Below are 25,189 nucleotides of genomic sequence, written 5' to 3'. Positions count from 1 at the left end.
CTCACATAAGCCTCCTTTTTCCAGAAACCAAAATAGAAGATTAGGAAGTTAAGTAAGTAATAGGTCTGTAGGTTGTTCTCAAGCAGCTCACTGAGAAAACAGACAATTTATTGCCACTAATTATAATATTTTCCAACAGGTGACTTCTCTATACAGAATGGGAGGCCAGAAAAGGGTGCCACACTTTTTGCTTGGGAGACTTAGAGGGGACAACGTAAAGAAGTCTTTTCAAAGGATGAGTAGGATTTTATGAGGTTTCTGAGACAAGGACAGGGACAGGGCTCAGTCTAAGTAAAGGTAAGTAGGTTTATATAATGGTAATATTTACAATCCCTCTACAAGTACCATGACGAAGGACAGAGCTTTGATTGTTTAGCCACGGGCAGAGATGATGGTGGACATATGGGCAACGAAGCCAGAGAGTAGATTAAATGTCAATTAGGTGGTGGCAACAGCAGCAGATGGCAACTCTTTGGTTATATTTTTTATTATTTATTTATCCCAGGCCACTTTCCAAAATGGTGCTGAAACAGCTGCTGATCTGATGGTCCACTTGCTTTATTCTTCTTTAGCCTACAGGCTGTTCTACGCAGACTTGTTTCCATCCACTTCCCCCTCTCCAGTTTTGGTCTCCAAGTTTCACCTTCAGTCACATGTATCTGGAAAGGCACTTGGTGCCAGGGCCCGGAGGCCTCTCGGGCTGCAGCACACTCGTTTCTCTGGCTCCTATCAGCTAGAACCTGCTGCCAGTCAGCCAGGACCTGGGCCAGGCCCCATCCTTGCACAGATAGGCCCCTGGGAGTGTGGCAGGGCACTGAGCCAGTTGCCTGCAACCTTCAGTTCGCCATGCAGAGCCACTTGACAGATCTGGGGAGGCCCAAGCTGTGAGAGTAAGTCCTGGTCTGGTTTCCCAGTCCTCTGGGCTAGAAGAGTAGCAGCCAAGCCCACAGCAAAGACTGAGGGTGAAAAACTACGAAACCTGTGTCTTCTCTGGAAGCCCTCCCTTGGGCAGAGATGGCAGCTCTGCTCATTTAGCAGTGAAATTTAATAAAAAGAACATGGTAGCAGGAGTGAGAAGTCCAAGCGCTTGTTCCAACATTTACTAACTAGACGTTTGACCTTGGACTAGTCATTTAAACAGGCAGTTTTGTTTTCTGAAAATTAAAAAAAAAAAAAAAGTAAGACTGGATTTAATGATCTTTAAGCTTTAAATTCCTGGTTTTAATATTTTTTAATGTCCCTTAAAAACTATTCTTCTAAGTAGGTTTACTCTATTCTCTATCATCTATGTACAGTTTGTTGTCATTTTCTTATAAATACCTTTGTCAACTTCAAAGTAAACTGCTTTGCCCATGAAAATGTAAACCCAACATATATAGAATTATTTGACTACCAGCCTTATCTAGAGTGGAGATTTTATTGCTTTTCTTAGTGTAATCATTCTAATGACTGTAACTAGGAAATAAGGAAAAAGAATAAAGAACTTCTAATGCTTATAGAAAGTCTCATTTTTAAAAGTAAATTCAAAGCAAATCTTTACGCCGCACCAAAAGAGAATGTGCAATCCTTTCCCTCTTTCCCTCTTTATATTTGTTGTTCTGAACATTGAGAATAAGGTAACAATGCCAAAGGAAACAAATCTAAAATCATAAACTTCTGAACCTAGTCACAGTAGCTATTTTAAAATTTTCTAAATACCTTCAATTCTTTGATGACATGCATGCATATCTTCACATAGTAGCAATTATATCACTGATAACATGGATTCTGTTTTTAATCACTAACATAGCAAGATTTTTTTATATTTTGATTTTTTAAAATAAATTTATTTATTATATTTATTTTTGGCTGCGTTGGGTCTTCGTTGCTGCTCGCGGGCTTTCTCTAGTTGCGGCGAGCGGGGGCTGCTCTTCTTTGCAGTGCACGGGCTTCTCATTGCAGTGGCTTCTCTTGTTGCGGAGCACGGGCTCTAGGTGCGCGGGCTCAGTAGTTGTGGCACGCGGGCTCTAGAGCGCAGGCCCAGTAGTTGTGGTGCACGGGCTTAGTTGCTCCGTGGCATGTGGGATCTTCCCAGGCCAGGGCTCGAACCCGTGTCCCCTGAATTGGCAGGCAGATGCTTAACCACTGTGCTACCAGGGAAGCCCATGTATTTTGATTTTGTGTATTAACTTTTTTTTAAAAATAAATTTATTTATTTTATTTATTTATTTTTGGCTGCGTTGGGTCTTCGTTGCTGCGCACAGGCTTTCTCTAGTTGGGGAGAGCGGGGCTACTCTTCATTGCAGTGAGCGGGCTTCTCATTGCGGTGGCCTCTCTCATTGTGGAGCATGGGCTCTAGGCGTGCGGGCTTCAGTAGTTGCGGCACACGGGCTCAGTAGTTGTGGCTTGCGGGCTCTAGAGCACAGGCTCAGTAGTTGTGGCGCACGGGCTTAGCTGCTCCGCGGCAATGTGGGATCTTCCTGGACCAGGGATCGAACCCGTGTCCCCTGCATTGGCAGGCGGATTCTCAACCACTGCACCACCAGGGAAGCCCCTGTGTATTAACTTTTATAGCTATAAGTCATATATGTTCTTTGTTTTAAAATAGACATTATAGACTGCTATAAAGAAGAAAAGAAACATTATCTAACATCCTTTTTCGATAATATAGCCCCTGTTAACATAAGTCAATGCTTTTTTTGTACACTTACATAATGACATATTTTTCTTAAAAAAGGTAAATTGCTTTAGTTTTTAATGGCACATACATTGCTTTTTAAGGGCATATGATTTTATTAATTTGGTGAATTTTCTCACCAATCACCAGTTTATTAGTTGTCCAAAATGATGTTTTTGGTAACGTGGAGATTTATGTGACATATCAGAAATGTAGTAGACAAATGGACAAATGTTTTTCCATAAAATGGTCACAAACTTTATATTGAAATTCAGTAATATTGTATTCCAACACAGATAGATCCTTTGCTACCTTATGCATCCATATACATAAAGCATACTACTCAGATTTTTAACAAAAACTTTTGTGCAGATAACCTGGATGGTCTCCTATTATTAATGCTATTTCTCTCTTTTTTTCCTTTGAGCTCACCGTAGTCATTAGATTCTCTTAATAGATAATAGATATGTTCAATCTTGTTAAATGGTCATTATTTTAATTTTGAATGTGTATCTCAAGCTAAATAATTATTTAAACCCTTCAGTTCTGAAACTTTAGCTTGGGTGTCCTCAGGAAGAGAATGGTCTTCATCACAAAATAATTACCACTGCCTGATCTACTTTCTGGTACATGGATGCATACTCATGTTGAGTCTGGCCTCTAAATTAAAGTATTTTTAATAATTCAAAGTGTAGGGCATTATAAATAATAGTTAAGAATAAGTTTTCATAATTCTACATTGTTTTGTGTTTAGTAATTCATATCATAAACTATAGAAACATTCCTATCAGAAATCACAAAATCAAATCATTAGCTGATTTCCTTTTTATGATCTTCTAATACCTTTCCGTTTTAATATTTTATCCAACTATGACAATGAGGTGAATTTACTTCAAATGTTATCTTTTAGTGTTTTTGTTTGTTGCACGGTATTTTATGTAAAATGAAATTTACCAATTACAATTTGATGAGTTTGATAAAGTTATATAATGGTAAGACCACCCCCCCAATCAAGTTTTAGAGCACTTTCATCACCTCAGAAAGTCCCCTTGCTATAGCAGTCAAGTAAATATTATTTTTCTTACTATTATTTTTAAATATTTTTCAGACCTTAGTCAGCCTGGAAGAGTGGGACCCCAAATAATAGAACACCGCTTGGAAAACAAAATTTCTGTCTTATGAGATATTCTAGACCAGGGTTCACAAACTTTCTTTAAAAGGACAGATAATAAATATTTTTGGCCATGAAGTCTCTGTCACAACTACACAAATCTATTGTTTTAGTGAAAAAGCATCTACAGACACTATTTCAACAAATGGATGTGGCCAGATTTGGTCCATGAGATGTAATTTGCCAACCCATGCTCTAGACCTTTTGAAATTCAGTTTTTCTTATTAATATAACCAATGAGCTGGTAATAAAACATTTAGTTCAGTGAGCTTTTCAAAGGAATACATTAGTTAATAAAATAATTTGTAGCATTTTAATTTAGCACACTTGTCTTTTAGAAGTTATTATTTCTGAAAATGTCCAAGATATGTGATATTCCAAAAACCCGCCAAGTGTAATTAGAATAAATTAATGTTGTCCAACTTTTTGTGTAGTAACAAACAGTTAATGAAAAAAAGAGTAGTTAAAATTAGTATTAGTACCAAAAACTGAAATGTAAATTGTAGATCCTAAATCATGGCACTAACCTGCAGAAGTTTTACAAATGCTGACATATGTCATATTGTATTTTCTTGTAATATTGCTGCTCTAAACGGCATAGTTATTTGTTTGTTTTTTAATGAATAATCTACCTGTGTTTTGTGAGTGTTTCATAACCATCTGAAGAGTCTTACTAAAGCCTCAGGGTTTGAGAGCTTATCATGGAAGAAGAACACTTTGGGCTAATTGAGCATACCTACAGACAAGGCTGTGATTAGAGCACTTTTACATGTTGGAGTTTTAACCTCTGAACATATGGCCTTTGTCATATGTATCTTTTCTTTCCTCAGAAATCCAACTTTATAATGTTATATTGTCTTTACCAAACCATTTTTAAGTTAAAACCTAGTAATATTGTAAAAAAAATCAGCCCAAATTCACACATTGAGGAAGAATGGGCTTATCATAGGAACTAGGTAAAGTCAGTAATTTGTAATAGAAAATAGTCATTTGTGACTTCATGATAGAAACATTGCAAAAACTGGATGTTAACAAGAAAAAGTGTTTTGGGAAAAAAAGTGTTATATAAGATGGCTTACCTTTTTACTTAAAAGTGAGAAATGTGTGAAGTTGCCATTTTTTAAGACAAAAAACAAGTTTATAGAAAATGATATAGTGTAAAGGATATGTTTTTTAAAAGTCTATGGGGCTTTCTTTGTTTTGAAGATTAATTCCCTTGAAATTTATTTTTAGAAATATATACTGCATTTGTTCATAACATTTGATGTAGTGTCATCTTTAATGACATGTTAATACATTTAGAATCATTTAGTGCCCATGATGTATTGTCTCATACTTTTGGATTTCAATATACAATCATGAGTTCAAAGATGAATCAATCCATACATGTACTAAATTTTACTTAACCACCAGACATATATTTCCAGTATAGTTACCCCTTTGTGCTCCTTTAATGAACTGTTTAATGAAGGAATGAGTAGGATCAATAAAAGAATGGATAGCAAAATAGAGAGGAATTCATGATTCCGGAACTCACATTTGGTTTGAAGAAAGTTTCTAAATTTAAAATGCCTTCAGTTACATTGTAAGATTTCAAATAAAGCTTCACTGGTGAAGATAAATGCCTTGAAGAACAAGTTATTTGGACTGACAAGATGGGGATATTTAAAGTATATTTAACAGATTCTAAAAAGGACATGTGCTTCAGATGTTAGGTTTCTGTCTTTAATTCTTAAAGGATAAGACAGTTGTCTAGTATGGCACAAGATGAGTTTACATTTTATTGCTGACAGCTCTTTTAAAACCATGGCAGTCTTCTGGGAACACTCTTGGTCCTCTCAAATTCAGCATGTGTGATGTTTGCTGACAAGTGAGGATAAATAGATTGTCAGGCTGCTGATTCTGAGTTCGAACTTCTCAAAATCTACCTGATAGTCTTACCTCCATTAGTTCTTAGTTATTTAGAGCAGCATGCCTTCATGTGGTTACATTGGATATAGAAATGAAACCTTTATTGTATGAATTGTAAAAATTTAAAATAAAATCCTAACTGCTTGGGCAGTCTTGACACTTTCATGTGAGGGAACTCTGTTCTAAGTATACTTGCAAAAGCATGTTTCCCTTCAAGGAAGATTTTTTGTTTTTAACTTCAGAACTGCCTGATGATTCAGATTATCATGCAAGCTTATCCTCCGTCTTAGTAGCTAAACTGGTTATTATGCAGACAAGCGAGGGCTTTAGAAGGCAACTTGGTTGTAGTGGTGAGAATATTTAAATAATAGTTTATTTCAGCCTGCTCCATCCACCCAGTCATTAACTCACTGCTGCCAGCCATCAGTTTCCCTGCACCAGGAAAGCCTGTCGTTTACAAACCATGACTATTTTAGGACCCACGCTATAAAGTATAAAGAATACATACGCTGAAATCTTACAGCGGAGGCGGAAAAGGGAGAGGGGGTGCTAAGACTGCACAGGGCTGGGTTAGGGCTTATTTGACCCCTTTTCTGTCTCTCTTTTAAAAACAAGTGTTTTTGTTGAGTAGGTAACATGCGCACAACAGTAATAGATATTTCCAAGACTACAAAACGGGAGTATAGTGAAAATTGTATCCTTCTCCTTCCTGTTTCCTTGTTTCTTTCCCCACAGGCAGGTCGCCTTTGCCTGTTTCTTATGTCTCTTTTCAGAGATATAATATGCATATATAAGCATGTTTCTTTCTATGCAAATAGTATATATCATGCCCACTGTTCTTTATTTTGCCTTTTCCCTTAGCAGTATATTATAGTTGGTTCCATATTAGTACATACAGATTTAATGGCCTCGTCGGCTGCATTTTGAAGCTGTACCATAATTTATTTAGCTTTTTTCCTCCTGGAATTTGTGGTTATTTTTGGTCTTTTGCTATAAACAATGTCACAATAGGTATCCATGCACATAAGTCTTTCTGTGTATAAATATAGGATAAAGGTGCCATTGATCACTTTCTGAAACTTCTGAAACACACCCAGTGACTTCCAAGTTCAGTTCAACCAGCCAGCTTGGTGAACACATTACTCATTCTGGGCCCTGTCTAGGCTGGTCCTGGGGACTTTCAAGAATCAGGCATGGTCCCTGCCTTAAATAAGGTAGTATCACTCTCCAGTGACTGTGATGCTTCAAGGTAAAGTGCTGGGCGACAGATGAGAGGTGCAGCAGAATCTTGTGGAAATCCACAGCAGGGAGGAGTGACTTCTGACCTTGGGGATCAGGGGAGAATTTGAGGATGGGTTGGAATTAGAATTCCACGTGGGAAGTGGCAGAGGAGGCACGGGGAGAGGGTTCAGGAAGCGTGGGCGCACCGAAGCACATGCTGGGTGCAGGTGTACTGCCCTCCACACAGGGCCTCCTCGTCGTACTGGCCGTGTGCCAGGCCCCCTCCTGCCTCAGAATGCGGGCACTTGCTGTGCCTTCTGCCTGTAATACTTCCCCAAGATTTTTTGATGGCTTGCTCCCTTTGCAGGGATGCCCACAGGTCATCAGGGCTCCTCACTGTGGGCTCTGGTTATTTGCCCGTGCCCTCCAGGTCTTGTCCTGTCGTGTCAGAAACTGGTGCCTCATGTTCCTGCCCTCTGCTCTTCCTCTCAATGCCACCATGTAAAAGTGCCTCTTATGATGGCCCCTGGCACAGCTGGCTCCTCCCTGGTGACCGGCACTGCCACAGCCATTCTGGCCTCCTTTGCCATCTGCTCAAGGGCAAAACAGGCCCTTCCCTTAGACTGCTACAATGCAGCCACCATCAGGGTATCACTTCCAACAACAATTATGAAAGTTGAGAATTTGGGGAAGGGCAAGGTAGTGGTACTACTCACTTCTGTTCAAAGTGGTTGGCTCAGAACCTAGAGACCCCTCCTTAGCATTGGAGAGAGGGTTCTCTCTGTTTATCTCTTGCTCATCCCTCTCTCTGCCTAGGACTGGCTTTCCTCTCCCCCAAGTGAGTGTACCCCAGTGATGCTACCTGGAATTCAGGCCCTAAGGCTTCAGAAAGAGGAATTTCCCTCCTTGTGAGAATCTAAGTTTCCTGAGAGGTCTAATTTCAGATCTTGGGGTCCCCCTTGCATCCCCTAGCCACAGGACTGGGTGCTCTGACCTGCAGCCCCGATAAACAATCATAGCACTTAATATTTACACCAAAACACAACCAACCGTCCAGTATCAGTAATCTCGGTAGGATTTAGACTTAAATGTTATTAAGTTGGGCTTAATTGGTCCTGTGCTTTGTAGGGTGAATAGCTCTCACCACCTACCCTTTCTTCAGTCCTTTGGGTTCCTGAAAACCTCTGATCAAGAACTGGGAGAGGCATTGGTGCACTGTCTTTGTGTTCCTTGAGGCAGCAAATGTCTCCCTCAAATAAACTGCAGAGCCTCAGAAACCTATTAGCTCTGCCAAAACAGGCACCCAGTTTACATTAAACCCTTTGGTCTGTTTGAAGCATCCAGATGCAAGTTAATTTCACAGCCTGCCCCAGAACAGTGGGTAGGGACTTGCTTTACATTTATATAACAGAAATTGCCATTAAGTTGCTTTTCTTAGAATAAAGGAACAGTCAGCAGCGAAGGTAAATTCAGGTCTCTTCCTATCAGTAAAACTAAACAGCTGGAAGCTTTGAAATGAGTGTGTTTGTACTTCTGCTCATCAAGGTTTTTTTTAAGAAACTCTCAGGTCTGGGCACACCTCTTTCTGTGCTTAAGTTAACTCTTTGAGAGGCAGCTAAGGTGCCATGCAGAATAAGAGACACCTGCTATTGTTGTAGTTGGGATCTAAGCTGGTTTCACACATATATGCACTTCAATTCATAGGCAGGGATTCCAGTAAGTAGAGGCAAATGGATCTCCTGTCTGAATGTGCTTTAGACAGTCTTGTCTAAGTCCTACGTTTTACAAAAGACTCTGTTATATTGGGATGCAGAAGGGGTGGGACGTGATGGTAAGGAATGGGACAATCATAAGAAATGATCATTGCTCATAGGGAGCTTATAATATAGACGGAGAGGTAAACAGAGATAAACAGATGAATAAAACAGTTTTATGTACTTACTGCCAAATGAGTTGAATAGAGAATGAGATGTGATATAAAAATTTGGAGGAGAGATTGATTAATTCTTGAGGTTTCATTCATCTAAATTTTTTTTTAAGATTTATTTATTATTTTATTTATTTTTGGCTGCGTCGGGCCTTAGTTGCGGCACGCGGGATCTTCGTTGAGGCACGCGGGATCTTTTTGTTGTGGTGCGTGGGCTCTTCCTTGTGGTGCGTGGGCTTCTCTCTAGTTGTGGCGTGCGGGTTTTCTCTTCTCTGGTTGTGGTGCGCAGGCTCCAGGGGGCATGGGTTCTGTAGTTTGCAGCATGCGGGCTCTAATTGAGACGCACAAGCTCAGTAGTTGTGGCACACGGGCTTAGTTGCCCTGCAGCATGTGGGATCTTAATTCCCTGACCAGGGATTGAACCAGCGTTCCCTGCATTGTAAGGCGGATTCTTTACCACTGGACCACCAGGGAAATCCCCATCTAAATTTTAAATATCACATTAGATAAAGTGTGAGACATCATGGAGTTTGTTAGGAAGATAAATTCATCACTTATATTAAGAACCAGTAACTTGTATATTAATAGCCTTATGGTATGATAGTATATTTTTATTTAACATATTTATGAACATCATAAAGAGATTAAAGCATTATATATATATAGGGTTTACTTCTTACCAAAAAAAAAAAAGAATCATAGGGGACTTCCCTGGCGGTACAGTGGTTAAGACTCCACACTTCCACTGCAGGGGGCACGGGTTTGATCCCTGGTTGGAGAACTATGATCCCGCATGCTGTGGCCAAAAAAAAAAAATCATGAGCTTTTAGGTAATTTAATCTTACTTGCATTAGGTTTTTAAAATTTTTAAACCCAGGAACAGATTTTTCTATTGAAATCTGACACAAAGTCCCAAGCTATAACAGGTAAAAGTAGAGGTGCTCTGGATGAGGTGGGTTTGGTTATTCACCCTGTTGGCCAGGATGACAAACACATGCCACCTGCTATGGGAACACTGTCTCAGGGGTTCATGATAAGTGCTGTTCTCTCTCTCTATGTCAGTCCAACAATAGACTCACTGTGGGCTGACGCCCTGCCAGGAGCTGGAGCTACCAAGGTGAATGACGCATGGTCCTCTTTCAGGGAAACTGCAGTCTTGTGTGGGGCGGGGGGTCGGGGGGGCTGATATGTAAATGAATGACTCGGGATGTCCATGCATGCTCAGGGCTGCTGTCATTCAGAGAACAGAGGAAGGCTCACTGCCTGGACCAGGGAGGGAGGGCAAGTCAGGGAAGCTTCTGGAGGACTTGGCCAGAGTATAGGTGTGAAGGACATGTAGGAATCCATCAGCTGAGTAAGGCATTCCAAGGAATGAGACCATGTTGTGCAAAGAAACTGACATGAAATCAGATAATTACAGGTAATTTGATAGGCAGGTAACAGTTGCCTATGTTCTGTTCTATAACAGAACATAGAAAGGAAGGGGAAGAAGAAAGGCTGGAGTAATAATAGCAGGGGAGGTTATTTCTCAGAGTTTGGACTTTCAGAATAAAGCCCAGAGGATCCATTAAGCTCTTTAGCAGAGGAATGACCTGATCAGATGGTGTTTCAGTTAATGATAATAGCCAATATGTACTGTGTTATTATAGGCCAAGTGCACTATTCATCACTTTCCATGCATTTCTCATTTAATCACACAAATGCCCTAGGAGTCAGGTGTGGTCATTGTATCAGGGATCCTAGAAGAAAACAAAGGGCAACTCAAACAGGGTGATTGAGGAGAGTTGCATGAAGGGACTATTTATGAGACTGTGGGCAGGTTTAAAGATGTAAAACCCCTCCAGGCTAGCAGTAGTGTGGAGCCTTTACCATTCTGCTCTGCAGGATTACGAGAGAAATAGATTCTGGAACCCACTGAGCAAGAGTGGTAGCCTTCGGGGACTTCCCTGGCAGTCCAGTGGTTAAGACTCGGCGCTCCCACTGCAGGGGGCGCGGGTTCCCTCCCTGGTCGGGGAACTAAGATCCCACCCACTTGCCGCACAGCGTGGGCAAAGAAAACAAAAGAAAGAGTGGTAGCCTTCCAAGGGAGTACTTAGCCACAGCCTTTTTCCTTCCCTCTGATTTTTGGTCCTTGTGCCTCCCACTGGCCAAACTGCACTTGAGGCCAGGGGACCAACAACTCTGTAATTACAAGCTCATTAAGGTAGGCAGAGAACAGGAAGGAGGAAGAGTCAAGAATGCATCAGGAGAGACAAATAGAGAATATCCAGCAAAGTTACCACATGCATTTCACACATGAAGCAACTAAAAGTCAGCTAGGTTAATCACTTGCCCCAAATCACGCAGCTTGTAAGTGGGGGTCCCACGTGAGCGCACAGAGGAAGCTCTTACACACTACAGGGAACTGTCTCTTCCTCAGACTATGGAAAAGGAATAGGAAGGGCAAACGTGGCAGCTGGGAAACCAGTGAGGAGCTCTTTCTAAGATTCAAGACCCAGAAGAATAAGTATGAAGGCCTAAAATGACAGTCCAGTGAGCACAAAAAGAAGGGAATGGATTTGAAACAGTAGAGGCAGAATGGATACAACTGTGGACCTCAACTTCCTTATAAAAAATGATAATATAGAAGACAGACTGTCTTAGATTCTTTCCAGCACAAAAGCTATATGACTCATCTCTGCAGTGATTGTGATATATGTTTATTTCATGGAATTAATGTATCTTTGAAAATATTCCCCAAATGCTCAATATACCTCCTTTTGGAGATTTAAAGTTTATTTATATATTAGTAATGCCCAACTCCAGTATCAGGACAACCAAGATTGTCACCAGATGTCATAAAACATGTTTTAAAATCATCAAAATAAAGTTTAAAAATCATCAAAATAATGTTCATGTCTTTTAGTAGACATTTTTCTTCTCATTATAATGTCTAAATCCTGTACTGAGTACAGTGTTGAGACCCCAAACTATAACTTGACCTCTGTTCAAATAGTATGAAAAGAGAAAAGAAAAAAACTAAAAGCATGGGAGAAAATAATTCACAAAAATTGGGCAACAACCATAAAATTTTTAAAATATCATAAAGACTTAGCATGACCTAAACCTTTTTTTTCCCTTGAATTGGCTCAATGATCCCCTCATTAATTTGAACTGATTTAGTTGGACATTTACCCTTATAAAAACATAAAAACCTCTTAGTTCAAGTTTGAGCATAGTTGCCTATTTTCATCTCATGGAATATTTAAAAAATTCACTTCAGTAAGGATACCTCAGAAGAGCTTTTTCTTTAGGTGTTACTATTGTGCATGTCCTTCAGATTAGCTTTAACCACACCCAAGTTTGAGGTTTCTGGAAAAAAACAATGAGCCTTTGGGGTCCTGTAAGATAAAGAGCATCCCACCCCCCAAAAAAAATCGAATTTCTAGCGGTTACTCTCCAAGTTACCGCAGCCTTCTGGCTAACTACTCCGTTTCTGGGGCTACTGCTTTCTGCCAACTTCCACTTTAAAACAGACAAACAAAGCAGCTGATAAGAGCTGTTCTTATTTAAGCAACCAAACCCTAATTTGAAGGTTCCTGAGCATTTCTCTTATCGAACTTCTCTTTTCCTTGAGGGCTTTTTGTCTGATTGTTCTGTGAGGCCCTCTAGACAACATCAGTCATTTTCTCTTGAGTTTACTTATTCTTTTGGAACCTCCTTTCAGTAAAACCAGCTGTGTTTTCTCCTCACTTCTCTTTCCTGTGTCCCCTGCCTCCCTGTCCTCACCCCATCCCTCTCCCTCTCTCACAAGACTGACCTGTCACCGTTCTGGGCTTTGGACCCACTCAGTCTATGCCACTGCCCATCTGGAGCCCAGGAGCATGTTTGTTCCCAGATGCCCAGTCTTTCTGGGGAGGCGGTGACACTGCCTGCATTCACATCCGGGCATAGCCACTTATTACTGTAGACCAGAGGGTAAATTAGCTTCCTGTCTGTATAATTGGGATGCTAATAATTATATTACCTTCTAGGTTATTGCAATGATTAAATGACATCACACATTTAAAACCCTTAGAATACCCAACAGATTGTAACTGGTCAAGAATTTCTCATCAAGTTTGCCTCTGTATTATAATCACTAGCATATTATCCACGGATTCTCATATTTTTATATTACCTACGGTAAGACTAAGTGAGGGTATTGTCCCCCCTCCTTTTTACAAAATGTTAGGTGGTTTAGGAAGGAAATGGGAATGATTTTCTCATAAAGTCTCCAAGAGGAACACTCACTCTGATTTATTATTTTTCTTCAAAGCTAAAAAAATTAATGAGCATAGGTTGTTATTTCGAATGTTACGTATGTATGATAATTTCATCTTTATACATTGGCTTCTTTCATATTAAGCACAAAGCATACCTCTGGCATAAAATCGTAATCATTCTTACTTTATTTGACCTAATTATAGTTACAGTTGTTCAATAAATAATCTCTCTTTAACATATACAAATGTATGCTCATAATATTTTTGGTATATAAATACATATTTATAAGCAAATGGCCTAAAAGTTCTGAGTATTATGTCTTGATTTAAAACTTAGATTCTTATGATGAATTTAGTATGTTTTACCTTTAATTTTTAAAAACTGGAAACAAATCATCGTGGATATGGAAATTCATCAAAATTGCCGATTTAGTCAGGTTATGAAATTCATTTTCTATATTGTGTTGTCATCTAGCATTGGAATAATAACTATGAGTTTCATTAACTGAGAAGCAGAAACTAGAAAATTAAATGTAAACCAGTGAACTGTGAAAATGATATATTCATGTATATGCTCTTGAAAATGATTTTGCATTTTTCTGTTAATGCAGATGTGATGTGATGGGATCAGTGAGGTGGAATTATTTACTTAAAAGGGCTTTTTAAGAACTTGAGCATATATGATCTTCACACATTTAATGAACAAGGTTCTTAGTAATATTTTCTTAGGATCACTGAGTTTTAGTACCTAGATGGACTTTAAAGTTTCCTTAGTCTGACCCATGGGTCAACAAACTTTTTCTTAAAGGCCAGATACTAAATTTTGTAGCTTTACATGTTGTACTACTCAGCTCTGCTGTTGAGCACAAGAGCAGCCATAGACAATACGTGAAAGAACAGACGTAGCTGTGTTCCAGCAAAATTCATTTACAAAGACAGGTAGCCAGCTCATAGGCCGTAGTTTGATGACTCTGATCTCAGCCCCCTTGTTTTACACATAACATAAGCAAGAGAGCTTAAGTGACTTAATCAAGGAGACACAACTAACTCGTTAGTGTCAGAACGACTGTCAGGCATTTCGTTTTTTTCTTATCACAAGCCTTCCAATATGCAGACTACTGCTCTGGTAGCAAAAGCATGTTTCGTATGTGGTAGTCAGCCAAAGAACTCTGACTAATTGGTCTTAACCACCACTCCTATTAATTTCATGTAAAGCAGTATTTCCCAGAGGAATATATTGTTTTTATCTTCTACGCAAAATAGAAAATAAAGTCTTCCTATATAAAAAATTTAATTCTTTGAAAATTTCCTTTCTTGTTTAGAATGCCTTTATTAAAATATTATGATCATTTCTGTTATTTCAAATGAAAGATATGAAAAAAGTGCCCTTGAGGATAGACAGAGTTAGGCATAATTAATTAACTTAAAAAATTCAAAGGTCAGAGCATATATATGCTTATATAAAAATATAAGATCAGAACAAAATAAAATATTGCCTTAACATGTTTTAATGTCTTCTGGACTTAATTTCATTTTAATTAGAGTTTGTTTTCAGAGATTACTCTTATTCAGTTGAAAGATTCTGACAAATGCCAGTCATAACATTTTAAAGGGATTTTGGTATCCTGTAAAGAGTAGCTTCTGTTAAAGTAGAAATCTGGACAGAAAAAAAAAAAACAAAGATGGTTCATTTAAAGGAAAGGAAAGGAGATTATAATTGTTATCTCAAAACTTTTTTTCCACTTTAAGAAACACCATGTGATATTAAGTGTATAAAAAACATAGGCCTGTCCCTAAAATGCTCACATTTCCTGCTTTCTATTATGGCAAATATGGGGCAAGAGGTTTGGAGGATGCTTATAGGGGAAGATTGGGCATTCAAGTCTTTTATTATTCACATTGAGGAGTGTTCCAATTAAACTTTAATTTTCAATAAAATTAATCTCAATAAATGTAGGTCATTTATTGTCTAGGATGTATTTCGAAATTGATAACTATTTGCCCTGGACAGACCTGAGGCTAGTGTAATACTCTAGCAAGAGATGATGATGAGGACCTAAGGAGAAGGATGAAAAGAGAGCAATTATAAAGTAAAATTCATTGAATTTTTTAATTTTTTAAGTGGAAGTGAAACCGTGCAACTCAGATTGGGACTTGAACCCACGGGCTGGGACTCAAACCCAGCCAAAACCCAGATTGGGACTTGAACCCACGCTCTTTCAACTGAGATCACACACCTGGTCTCAGAACTTAATGAAGTTCAGGTTCTTGATCTCTCATCGCAGAGAGAAGTCAGTGAGAGACAAAGTTGATAGGTAGGAAGTAGATTTATTTAGAGAGAAACACACCCCACAGACAGAGTATGGTCCATCTCAGAAGGGGAGAGCGGCCCCAGGGTATGGGGTTGTCAGTTTTTATTGGGGTGGGTAATTTCATAGGCTAATGAGTGGGGGGAGTATTCCAGCTATTTTGGGGAAAGGGTGGGAATTTCCAGGAACTGGACCACTACCCACTCTTTGACTTTTAGAGTCAGCCTTGGAACTGTCATAGCACCTGTGGGTGTGTCATTTAGCTTGCTGATGTGTTACAATCAGCGTATACTGAGGCTCAAGGTCTAGTGGAAGTCGACTGTCTGCCATCTTGGACCTACTTGGTTCTAATCAGTTTATGTCGTGTCCTTGGGCTATGTCATCCTTTTAAAGGTTGTGCCCTGCCCCCTTCCCTCCTGTTTCAAAAGGAGCCTATAACGAAACAAGACTTCCGGCTTTGGTGAATGGATGGATGGTGATGTTTAGTGGTGAGTTATAGAACACTGGAGGGCGTAGTAACGGTTGGAGAATTGGGGACAATAAAAATCTTAAAGATACATATGGAGGATCTAAGTTGACATTTTTTATTTAGAAATCTAAAGTTTTAGGGGAAGATTGATAGTAGAGATACATATTTGGGATCTTCAGCAGACAGATAGTAACTGAACACATGGGAGTAAATCAGATCCTCCAGGAAAACTTGTCAAGTGCAGAGGCAAAAGGTTAAAGCCAAAACTCTGGGCAACACCAGAAGAAAATGCTTTTTTGTTTTGTTTTGATTGATGGTTGTTTATTGATACACTGTAAGAGCAGCAATAATGAATTTTTAAAAATAGCTTTAGCGCATCATCAGATGCTTAATGTAAACCCTCTAGGAGGGAGAGGACACCATTAAAAATGTCTATTTAAAATAAATTCCAGGCCAGTTCTCAGGACTGCGGAATGGGAAAGAAATATAAAAGCCTTCCTCTGCCCTTACTCCGTGGACTAGCTCACGGAATAGAGAAGTCTTCCCCTTTTCAGCCTGACAGCCTAATGGTAAACTGTTACCCAAGTATGTCATGTCTGTGTGGAATCAAGTTGTGAAGAAAGGAGCCCCTTTCCTAGAAATATTGATTCTGTGATTAAGAGCAAGACACTCTTTCTGATCATTCAGTTTGGGGAATGAGGTGAGGTGAGAGAGACATGTGGGAGTTGCTCTCATATAAAATACAAAACCACTGACAAGCACAGAACAGTGGCTTATCCTCTGGAAAGACTGAAGTGGTGAGAGATATTCCTTTATATTGTATTTTAGTTGGCTTTCGCAAGTCCATCTACCTTTTGCCATTATTCCACTTAATTCAAAAGAAACAAGTCAGTGTTGCCAGTTCTTCCTCAATTCCTTAGTCAAAGCAAAGACATGGGAATTAGTATTCTTGAACGCCAATGCTAGTTTTAGCAATTTTCTCCATGGAGTCAGAGGGATAACTCAAGTCTCCAACCAATGTTACTACCTGCAAAAAGGATGCATTAGAATTTGAAAGAATAATTAGATGTGCATAGAATAGAAATCTAATGAACATGAGTGTACAGCTAAAAGAACTTTTACTGTTTGGGGAACCTAAAACAGTTTACTAGTAAATTGCATTTGACCCTGGACTCACAGCATATTCCCTGTATTAACGATGTAATTGGCCATAGAGACTTGTGGTTGGGGTCCAGTTTAGTGCCTGTAGGACATCCTCTTCCCTGTGTCTAGTGAGGAATTGGGTAGACCCAGATCTGAAGCCCACAGACAAGTATGAACTGGAGATAAAATCTTAAGAGAAGTCACCTAGGGATGACAGTTAAAACATAGCATTAGCCACAGTTACCCACAGAGTGTATACATTTAGAAAGCACTGGTTTAAATATATAACTCTAGACAAGTCCAGCAGTTATGGGGCAGATAGAGGAAGATTCCAGAAGCAGACCAAGTCACTCCTATTATCTCTTCCATAACTGAGAAGTCAAGGGAGTAAATTTAAAAGAATGGGAGTGGTCAACTGTATCCATTGCAGCTGAGAGAACTTTTAAGATAAGGTCTGAAGAATCTCCATTGGTTGGTGCAGAAGGGCTGGTCTTCTGAAGGCAAATGTTGGAAGAACTGTCACATGATTTACTTTGTGTCCCTGCCAGAGGGTAGAACCAGGCTCAGGGTGGCAGCAGAAGTTAGACCATCTTATAGAGATATGAAAAGGAATTCTTTCCTTGGTTAAGAGCTTACCTGTAAAGCTTCTTAACTCTTCTGGAAATCTAAGATTCTACTATGCTAGCTAGAATCAAGGTTGTCCAACTTTGAATAATTGGCAAGAGGGCTTGAATGATAGGATTTTTTACTCCGCTCTTAGGGTCTTTCCTTAGTTAGAAGTGGTAACATCTTCAGGTTGGATACTCTGAATCGTTAGGCAAGCCATTTTAGGTGCCCAAAGGAACATGCACCCCTTCACATGTGCACACTCAGCCAAAGCAGCAGTGTATAAATAACCTATACTCATCTAGTTAGCATTTCACTTTGCTTTTTGACTCTTAATTCAAACTGAACATTAATATAAGAAGTTTTGATAATAACGCATGAACTTCACCCTTTTTAGAAGGTATTGTAGCTCTCTTCCTGTAGTGTAACCATAGCAACTGACAAGGAACAGAGAAAGAAAGCTTTCACACATGCTGTGCTAATTAATCCTGTCCTACAGTTTTCCTTCAGCCGGAGGATGCAGTTTAATAAATTTTACATAGTAAGCGTGTTTTGATGCATGAACTGTATAAATAAACAGCAATATCTTTACTAAATATATTTATTTAAAAATGCAGTTGTATATTTCTACTTCAAGGTGTGCTTTTTTTTCTTTTGAGTCATTGTTTTAATAATGTGCTCCCTCCCTGAAAAGTTATGGGATTTATTTATCTTTTTAACTGAACAGAAATATTTTTAGGGTTAAAACCTTTTGTTTAACAATATACAGGACACTCTCCACAAGAATATGTTTTAATTGACTCTATTAAAGTGAGATGTGAAAGAGTTTTTCTCAAGTGACACAGAAGAATGTATCTTAAAAATATAATAACATGCTTCAATATGACACATTTACATGCAAACCATTTTAAGAAACTGTCTTAACACATTGAAGAGTTAGATATTGAAAACTCATTTTCAGTGTTGATTTGGGAAGTTGTGTGACCCATGTGAATGGAGTTTGGGCAGTCCTTGACTGAAACATGAGATGGAGAAAAATAATGTAGATGAAGAGCTTTTTCTATTTGTATTTTTCAGAAATATTTGATCAGTTTTACAAACTTATATTCAGAGTGGGCATAACTGAAGTCACATATCATTATTTAGATTTATACTATTTCTAGGTAATTTTGAGGTCTGGTTCTCCCTTTAAAACTGGGGGTATCACACTTTTCTATAACCAGTCTGGTCTTCTGAGCTGTCAAAGAAAATCTCAGATTCTTAAATTCTCCTATCCCTCTGGCCTAGCTTTCTGTCAACAGGGCCTTGGCAAAACCAAAGGAATCCAGCCTGAATGTTTTTGGCATCCCATTTGCCTTCACAACAGCATATGGAACAAGTCAGAACCTACTTCAGGACTTGTGCTTATTAGCTCTTTAGTCTGTATAGAAACATGCTCATTTGAGGAACTAAACTTTTTGATGGGATCACTAAACTCTGGAAACACTTTACCACCCTGACTGTTTTATCTGCTGTTCAGTTTTGCCTGCTTTGAGGTAGGATAAAACCTTGCAGAGAAAAGGAGTAGAGGTTATTATGGAAATGTGTTATCAGAAATAGTTATTCTATTCATGTGCAGAAAAGTTAGGGACAATACACGTGTAGGTATGTTTGTGTGTGTATAATCTGTACATTTTAATATGGAATTCTTATAAACATTAGTCAATTTATAATATGCCATTGTGTTGTTATAAAAACTGCATGGTAGGAAAAATTGAGTTATTGTAACCATAGTTGAACTAATTAGAAATTCATCTTCTCACCAGATGCTCTATTAATTTTAACATTTACATATAATATAGTAAAGGGAATACCAAGTGTTTAATAAAATGAGAAAAGTTATGTTCCTAAGTACTACATAAAAATTTAAATAATCAAAACATTAAAATAAATGTGTTATGGTAGGTTCACTGTAAAAATGTTTATTCGCTTTGAGCATTACAGTGATAAATAATACTTTACACTTCTCGTTAATGAACATACCCAGATAGAAAGCTATCACACAGATTTTTTTTCTCTTAAAAAAATAACATCTATAGATTTTGTGGTTTTTGAAGGAATTATGTATTCATTGTAGAAAACTTGGAAAAAACTCAGAAAAACTTATTAAATTAAAAAACCAGATAATCTTGTATTCCAGAACTAACCACTAAGGTTATTCAAATATATTTTCCACCAGTCTTTTTTCAGTGCATAAATATTTATGGTTGTAAGGTCAAACTGCGTGTAATTTCTCACTTAACATTTTACTGTGACCACTTTCCCAATTTTTAAACATTCTTAGAAAACAGTTTAATTTATTACATGGTATCTCATCATTTCCACATACCAGATTTATTTAACTATTCCTTTATAATTATTTATTTATGTGGTTTTCAAATGAACGTCCTGAATAAGCATTTCTTAGTGAGTGTTTGACAGAACACTGAAACCAAAAGAAGTTTTGGAAAAACCCGTTGAGAAAAGAGTCGTATTCTCATCTTTCAGATTCACCGTACACGTTAGAAAAATTAAGGGCACTGAGAAGTCTCACAGTATGGAAACGTGTTTTACTTTTTAAACCATCTTTTCTCAAAGGTATTTGACCTTGGGACTTTTCCTTATCACACTTATTTGTAACTCTCAGAACTAAAGTACCATGAGACATTCTTTGGAAAGTCCAGGAGATTTCTAAGCTTCTGCATATTATCAAATAGTTTATGAATCGTTTGTTTACTCTCCTGGGATATTATTTTTTAGATTCTTGGTGCTATATTAGGAAATATAAATGATTTATTGGTTATTAGCGTGTATTTGAAACAGGTAGACCACAGTATGCTTTCCCCAACCTTTCTAGTAACCTTGACATTGCATTCATGATTCTGTATTATAATATCACGTTTGACCTTTTAAAACTGTGAACATTCAAATTTAAATTCCCTTGTTTTATTAATGCCTATTAAACTTCTTTACGTTTCATGTAACCCACAGGTCTTGCAAGAGCAAAATCCGTCCCTAGCCACACATACTCCAATGAAGTGGTTACCTTGTGGTACAGACCTCCAGATGTCCTCCTGGGCTCGACAGAATATTCCACCTGCCTTGACATGTGGTGAGAAATGGAAGCTTTACTCTAGCTAATTTATCTGTAGTGCTTGGTCTGGGTCAAGCCTAGACAAACATCCTAACAGTCTGAATGAAGATTAATGGTGCTGGAGTGTTGGCCTGTGTGTGGCAATACCACTGGAGTTTTTGAAAACATAATTGGGAATGTTCCCTAATCAGGGACTCCCTTACAGATGGTGTCTGGTAATGGTTCTTGATGGACAGGGGCAGAGACATTTTTCTAACTGTCATTTTGGTGATTTTTCTCCCTAAGGGTCTTAATTTGTAGATTTATTTTATAACAAGGAAGTATATATCTCCAAACAGCAGTATGGGTTGGAAGTTGTAGGAGCATGTTTAAATTCACAACAGAAATCCGGTAAGTGGTCTGAAAATTTTGCTGTGACTGTAAAGTACTAAATTTGGTACAGTATACCCCTGAAAACTGTTGGTACCAATTATCCAAAATGAAATAAAATGATTACTTTTTAAAAATATCAGAGTAAGTTTAATTTCAATAGAGTCACAGTTTTACACAGTGGTTTAGCAAAACTTAAAAATCTATTATAGGAGGCCCAAAGACTGGCAAGGTTTAATGTGTAATTATTATTAATGATAAACTGTGATGAGTTTCCAGTCTAGTGTGATCTAAATCAAATAAGGGAATAACCTTCTTTTTAGCAATCAGGAAAGGCTTAATAGTGAATGTTGAAAATGTCATTTATTAATAGAAAAATCCCTTTTCTAGACTCACAATTGTGTTCAGAGTAAAACAGTTCACATAGCACATGGCTATTTGATAGCATGAATCATCTTCCATGAATGATGATGCCCTACATACAGAATTCAGCTACATGTTTGCATAATGTTTATGACCTCAATAAAGCTTCAGCATGTGTCATTTATCTTCTTGCCCTGTACTTACTTCACTGCTCTACCCTAAATAATCTTGAACTTTTAGTAAATTAGGCTGTGATGAGGCTTGGCTTCTTCCCTGATATTTTTTATCCAAACTTTCTTTCTTCCTTCCTCCCTCCCTCCCTCCCTCCCTCCCTCCCTCCCTCCCTCCCTTCCTTCCTCCCTCCCTCCCTTCCTTCCTTCCTTCCTTCCTTTGTTTTCATCTGCGTTGGGTCTTCATTGCTGCATGCGGGCTTTCTCTAGTTGCAGCAAGCGGGGGCTACTCTTCGTTGTGGTGCGCAGGCTTCTCATTGCGGTGGCTTCTCTTGTTGCGGAGCACAGGCTCTAGGCGTGCGGGCTTCAGTAGCTGTGGCACGTGGGCTCAGTAGTTGTGACTCACGGGCTCTAGAGCGCAGGCTCAGTAGTTGTGGTGCACGGGCTTAGTTGCTCCGTGGCATGTGAGATCTTCTCAGACCAGGGCTTGAACCCATGTCGCCTGCATTGGCAGGCAGATTCTTAACCACTGTGCCACCAGGGAAGCCCTGATCCAAACATTTTATGGAGAGAAAACAATCAAGTTCCTTGTGATGTAAGGTACAGCGTAGATTTACTTAATTTAGATTCCAACAACCCCTTAGGAATGGGATTTGGGCATCTGTAAAGCCACTGAAAATATATGCAACATTTTGTGTACACGTGGATATATTTGTTTTTATGGGGTGTAGATCTGTATGAGTTATAGAGTGTTTTTCTCTGTTTTTTGAGAATGGAAATTCTAGATTGTTTTTCAGTGAGGTCAGTTAAGGACTCTGCTAATAGAACATAGTTTGGAAATACTTGTGGCTTGGAGCCAGTTTTGTCTTAGTTGCTTGGCAGGGCAGTTAAGACTCTACCCTCAGAATGAGGAGAAGCTACTTTTTATACACTAGTGGCTAATTTTTCCCAAACCTTTGAAAGTGCTCTTTAAAGCACAGAGGACCACATGGATTGGGACTTGCTAATATGTCTGTTTGTGATATATAGTGTTTGACTTCCAGTCTGTGCCTCTCCACTCCCCCTGCTCCCCAGCCTTTCTGTGACATGTATGTGCCTGTTTGTGTCCATTCTCTTACGGAAGAAGGCTTGGTTGCTTTCTGCCAATTTGCTTTAAGCAGAGACATAATGAAGCATAAGAAGAAGATGGTTATTTAAGTGGAAGGGAGGAAAACTGATATAAAATAATAGACCCCAAATGCCCTTTTGTCTGCATGCCAAGATTATTCATTGCCAAAAGCAAATAGTAAATGTGTTATGCTGGAGCAGTTTCCCATGCTTATTGGCTCTTCATTTCTAAGCCCTAAAATCTGAGTTATGTCTATGCTATGCCTGTCACTCTGAATCTGATTTCATTCCAAGCCATTTTCTAAAAACCATTTTGTTATTTTCCTATAAGTCAGGTAAAATGTATGTATTTTCCCAGTTAGAGAAAAGCTCACAGGACAATGATTTTTGCATAATTAGTGACCTTGATGCTGGGTGTTCAAAGATCTAGAAATGGGACTATAATTGAGTCATGGCTCAGCTGCACCAAAGAGAAGTGCAAATATTAAACCATAGACAATAGCAGGGAGGCAGGTGGCAGTGGTTTCAGGCTATTTTTACAGTTAATTTACCATCCTGGGGCAGTAGGGTAGTAACTAAAAACTAATGATCCCTACACAGTGTTACAATTTCCAGTTTTCTGTTTAAATAGCTTCGGGCAATAAAAATATTAATGAAGACACTTATTCATTAACATTGGCAGCAAGCGATGGAAGTCAGAGCTCTCCCTGTTATGATTTACTGCTCTAGGTCTCCAGCACGGTGGTGATGTATGAATATAGTGTGCGATTTGAGAACTCATCAAGGAAGATAGTTTTTGACACCTTTGTCTGCCTCCGTGAAGGAGGGTTTAAGCAGAGGAATCAAATTGGACTTTGTCTCGTGTATAGCTTCCCTTAATTCTTGGATTTTATAACTCTTTGAAAGTCAAGGCATAGGAAATCATCTTTAAGCTTCTAAACCAAAAAGGCTTACCAAGTACTGAAAACCACATTAAGAGAAGTGCAAATGTGAAAAGGAGCTTATCTGTGTAGTTCCTCCCTTGTCAAGGAGTTCTGCTCTAGCTGTCGAGGTCATTGCTCTTAATAAGCCTTATATTCCTTTATAGAAGCTCATAAATATGTTTAGAATGGCATTTGTTTTCTAAAGCAGAAGGTCACTTGGGATTATTTTAAGGGATTAATTTTTAGCATAGTGACTAAGTTATCTGTAGCTAATAAATATCTCATCATCATGGTGCTTTTGGGGGGGCACAATATGTAGTGATACCACCTTGTGTCAATTCCAGTGCTCCCCAACATGGTGTGTAAAGAGTGATAGCATGTCAGTCTCTCCCTTTCATCATCTTTTTCAAAGCTAATTAACATATTAACTATGCTTGTCAAAATGTGGGGCAAATCATTTATAAATAAGCCTGTCAAATGTAATGAGATTGCATATTAAATCACCCTCTTCTCTATAGCATCTCTGATTTAGGATTAAAATTAATTTATTTAACATTGTAGCAGCTGGGTGGTTAGAAAAAAATTTCCATACCGATCTTGATATATAGAAAAACGTCTGCATCAAAATTGATTTTGCATATATCAGAAAAGAAATTGCCTATTTATTGAGTATTATAAGGCCAGTTAGCATTGCATTTTATTAAATAAGCCTAATCACCATGCATACTGGCAATATAGAGTTCTGCCATCATCCTTAATGATCTCTCCTGAACCAAGGAGATTTATGTAATAAAATAAAGTTTCCTAAGGACTCAGGCTTGTTTACCAGTGTTTTAAGGGAAAGAATCATAAATTGTCTTAAGCAATAGTAATAACATTGGTAACAATAATAGATACTTTTACTGAACACAAACTGTATTCTAAGTCCTCTTATGCATTTTAATTACTTACCTACTGTTCTATGATACAGTGAAAGAAAACAAAACCCAGGGAGACTAAATAAGAGAGTAAGGGTCATAGTTAGTAAATAGAGCTGACATTCAAACTCAGAGCTAACCCACTCCAAAGCCCTTTCTCCTTATAACATATTACATAATCTCTTAAGATGATTTATAAGCAATTGTTTTTTTATTTTACTAGTAAAGTGATTCCAAAACACAAATAAGTAAAATACCTCTTTGAGAATTTAGGTTATGATCTGAGTCATGTTGGATCCTTTGCATATTTCAAACAAAGTGGGTGGCTTTCCTTCTCACACAACAGCCTTGCAAACTGCTTTCTCTCCTCACATCAATAGTCTATATTATATAATTTTATTCAAGGTGGAGTTTTTTTGAAATAAACTTAAGACATGAATCATTGGATTGAATACATTTTCATGAGACCAGTATCTATACTGGCAAGTATTTTCACAACTTCTAACCATTACTCATTTACCGGTTCTGCTAAAACAAATGTGTCCATTTAAAAAAGAATGCTAGTAAAAAA

The 25,189-nt window shown here is 38.3% G+C and overlaps 1 protein-coding gene across 4 annotated transcripts in view; it reads left to right on the top strand.

Moving 5' to 3' along the window:
- The window catches only part of CDK14 (cyclin dependent kinase 14), a 595,554-nt gene that overhangs the window by 344,633 nt on the left and 225,732 nt on the right, over nucleotides 1-25,189 (top strand). For all 4 annotated transcript variants that reach the window (XM_061198583.1, XM_061198580.1, XM_061198584.1 and 1 more), the window contains one exon: nucleotides 20,667-20,787. In XM_061198583.1, coding sequence (XP_061054566.1) covers nucleotides 20,667-20,787 — 121 coding nt within the window. The remainder of the gene's footprint in view (nucleotides 1-20,666; nucleotides 20,788-25,189) is intronic.

The sequence above is a fragment of the Eubalaena glacialis genome, chromosome 8, assembly GCF_028564815.1.
Source record: "Eubalaena glacialis isolate mEubGla1 chromosome 8, mEubGla1.1.hap2.+ XY, whole genome shotgun sequence".
In the NCBI taxonomy this organism is placed as follows: domain Eukaryota; kingdom Metazoa; phylum Chordata; class Mammalia; order Artiodactyla; family Balaenidae; genus Eubalaena; species Eubalaena glacialis.
This window is presented reverse-complemented; position numbering and strand designations above follow the sequence as displayed.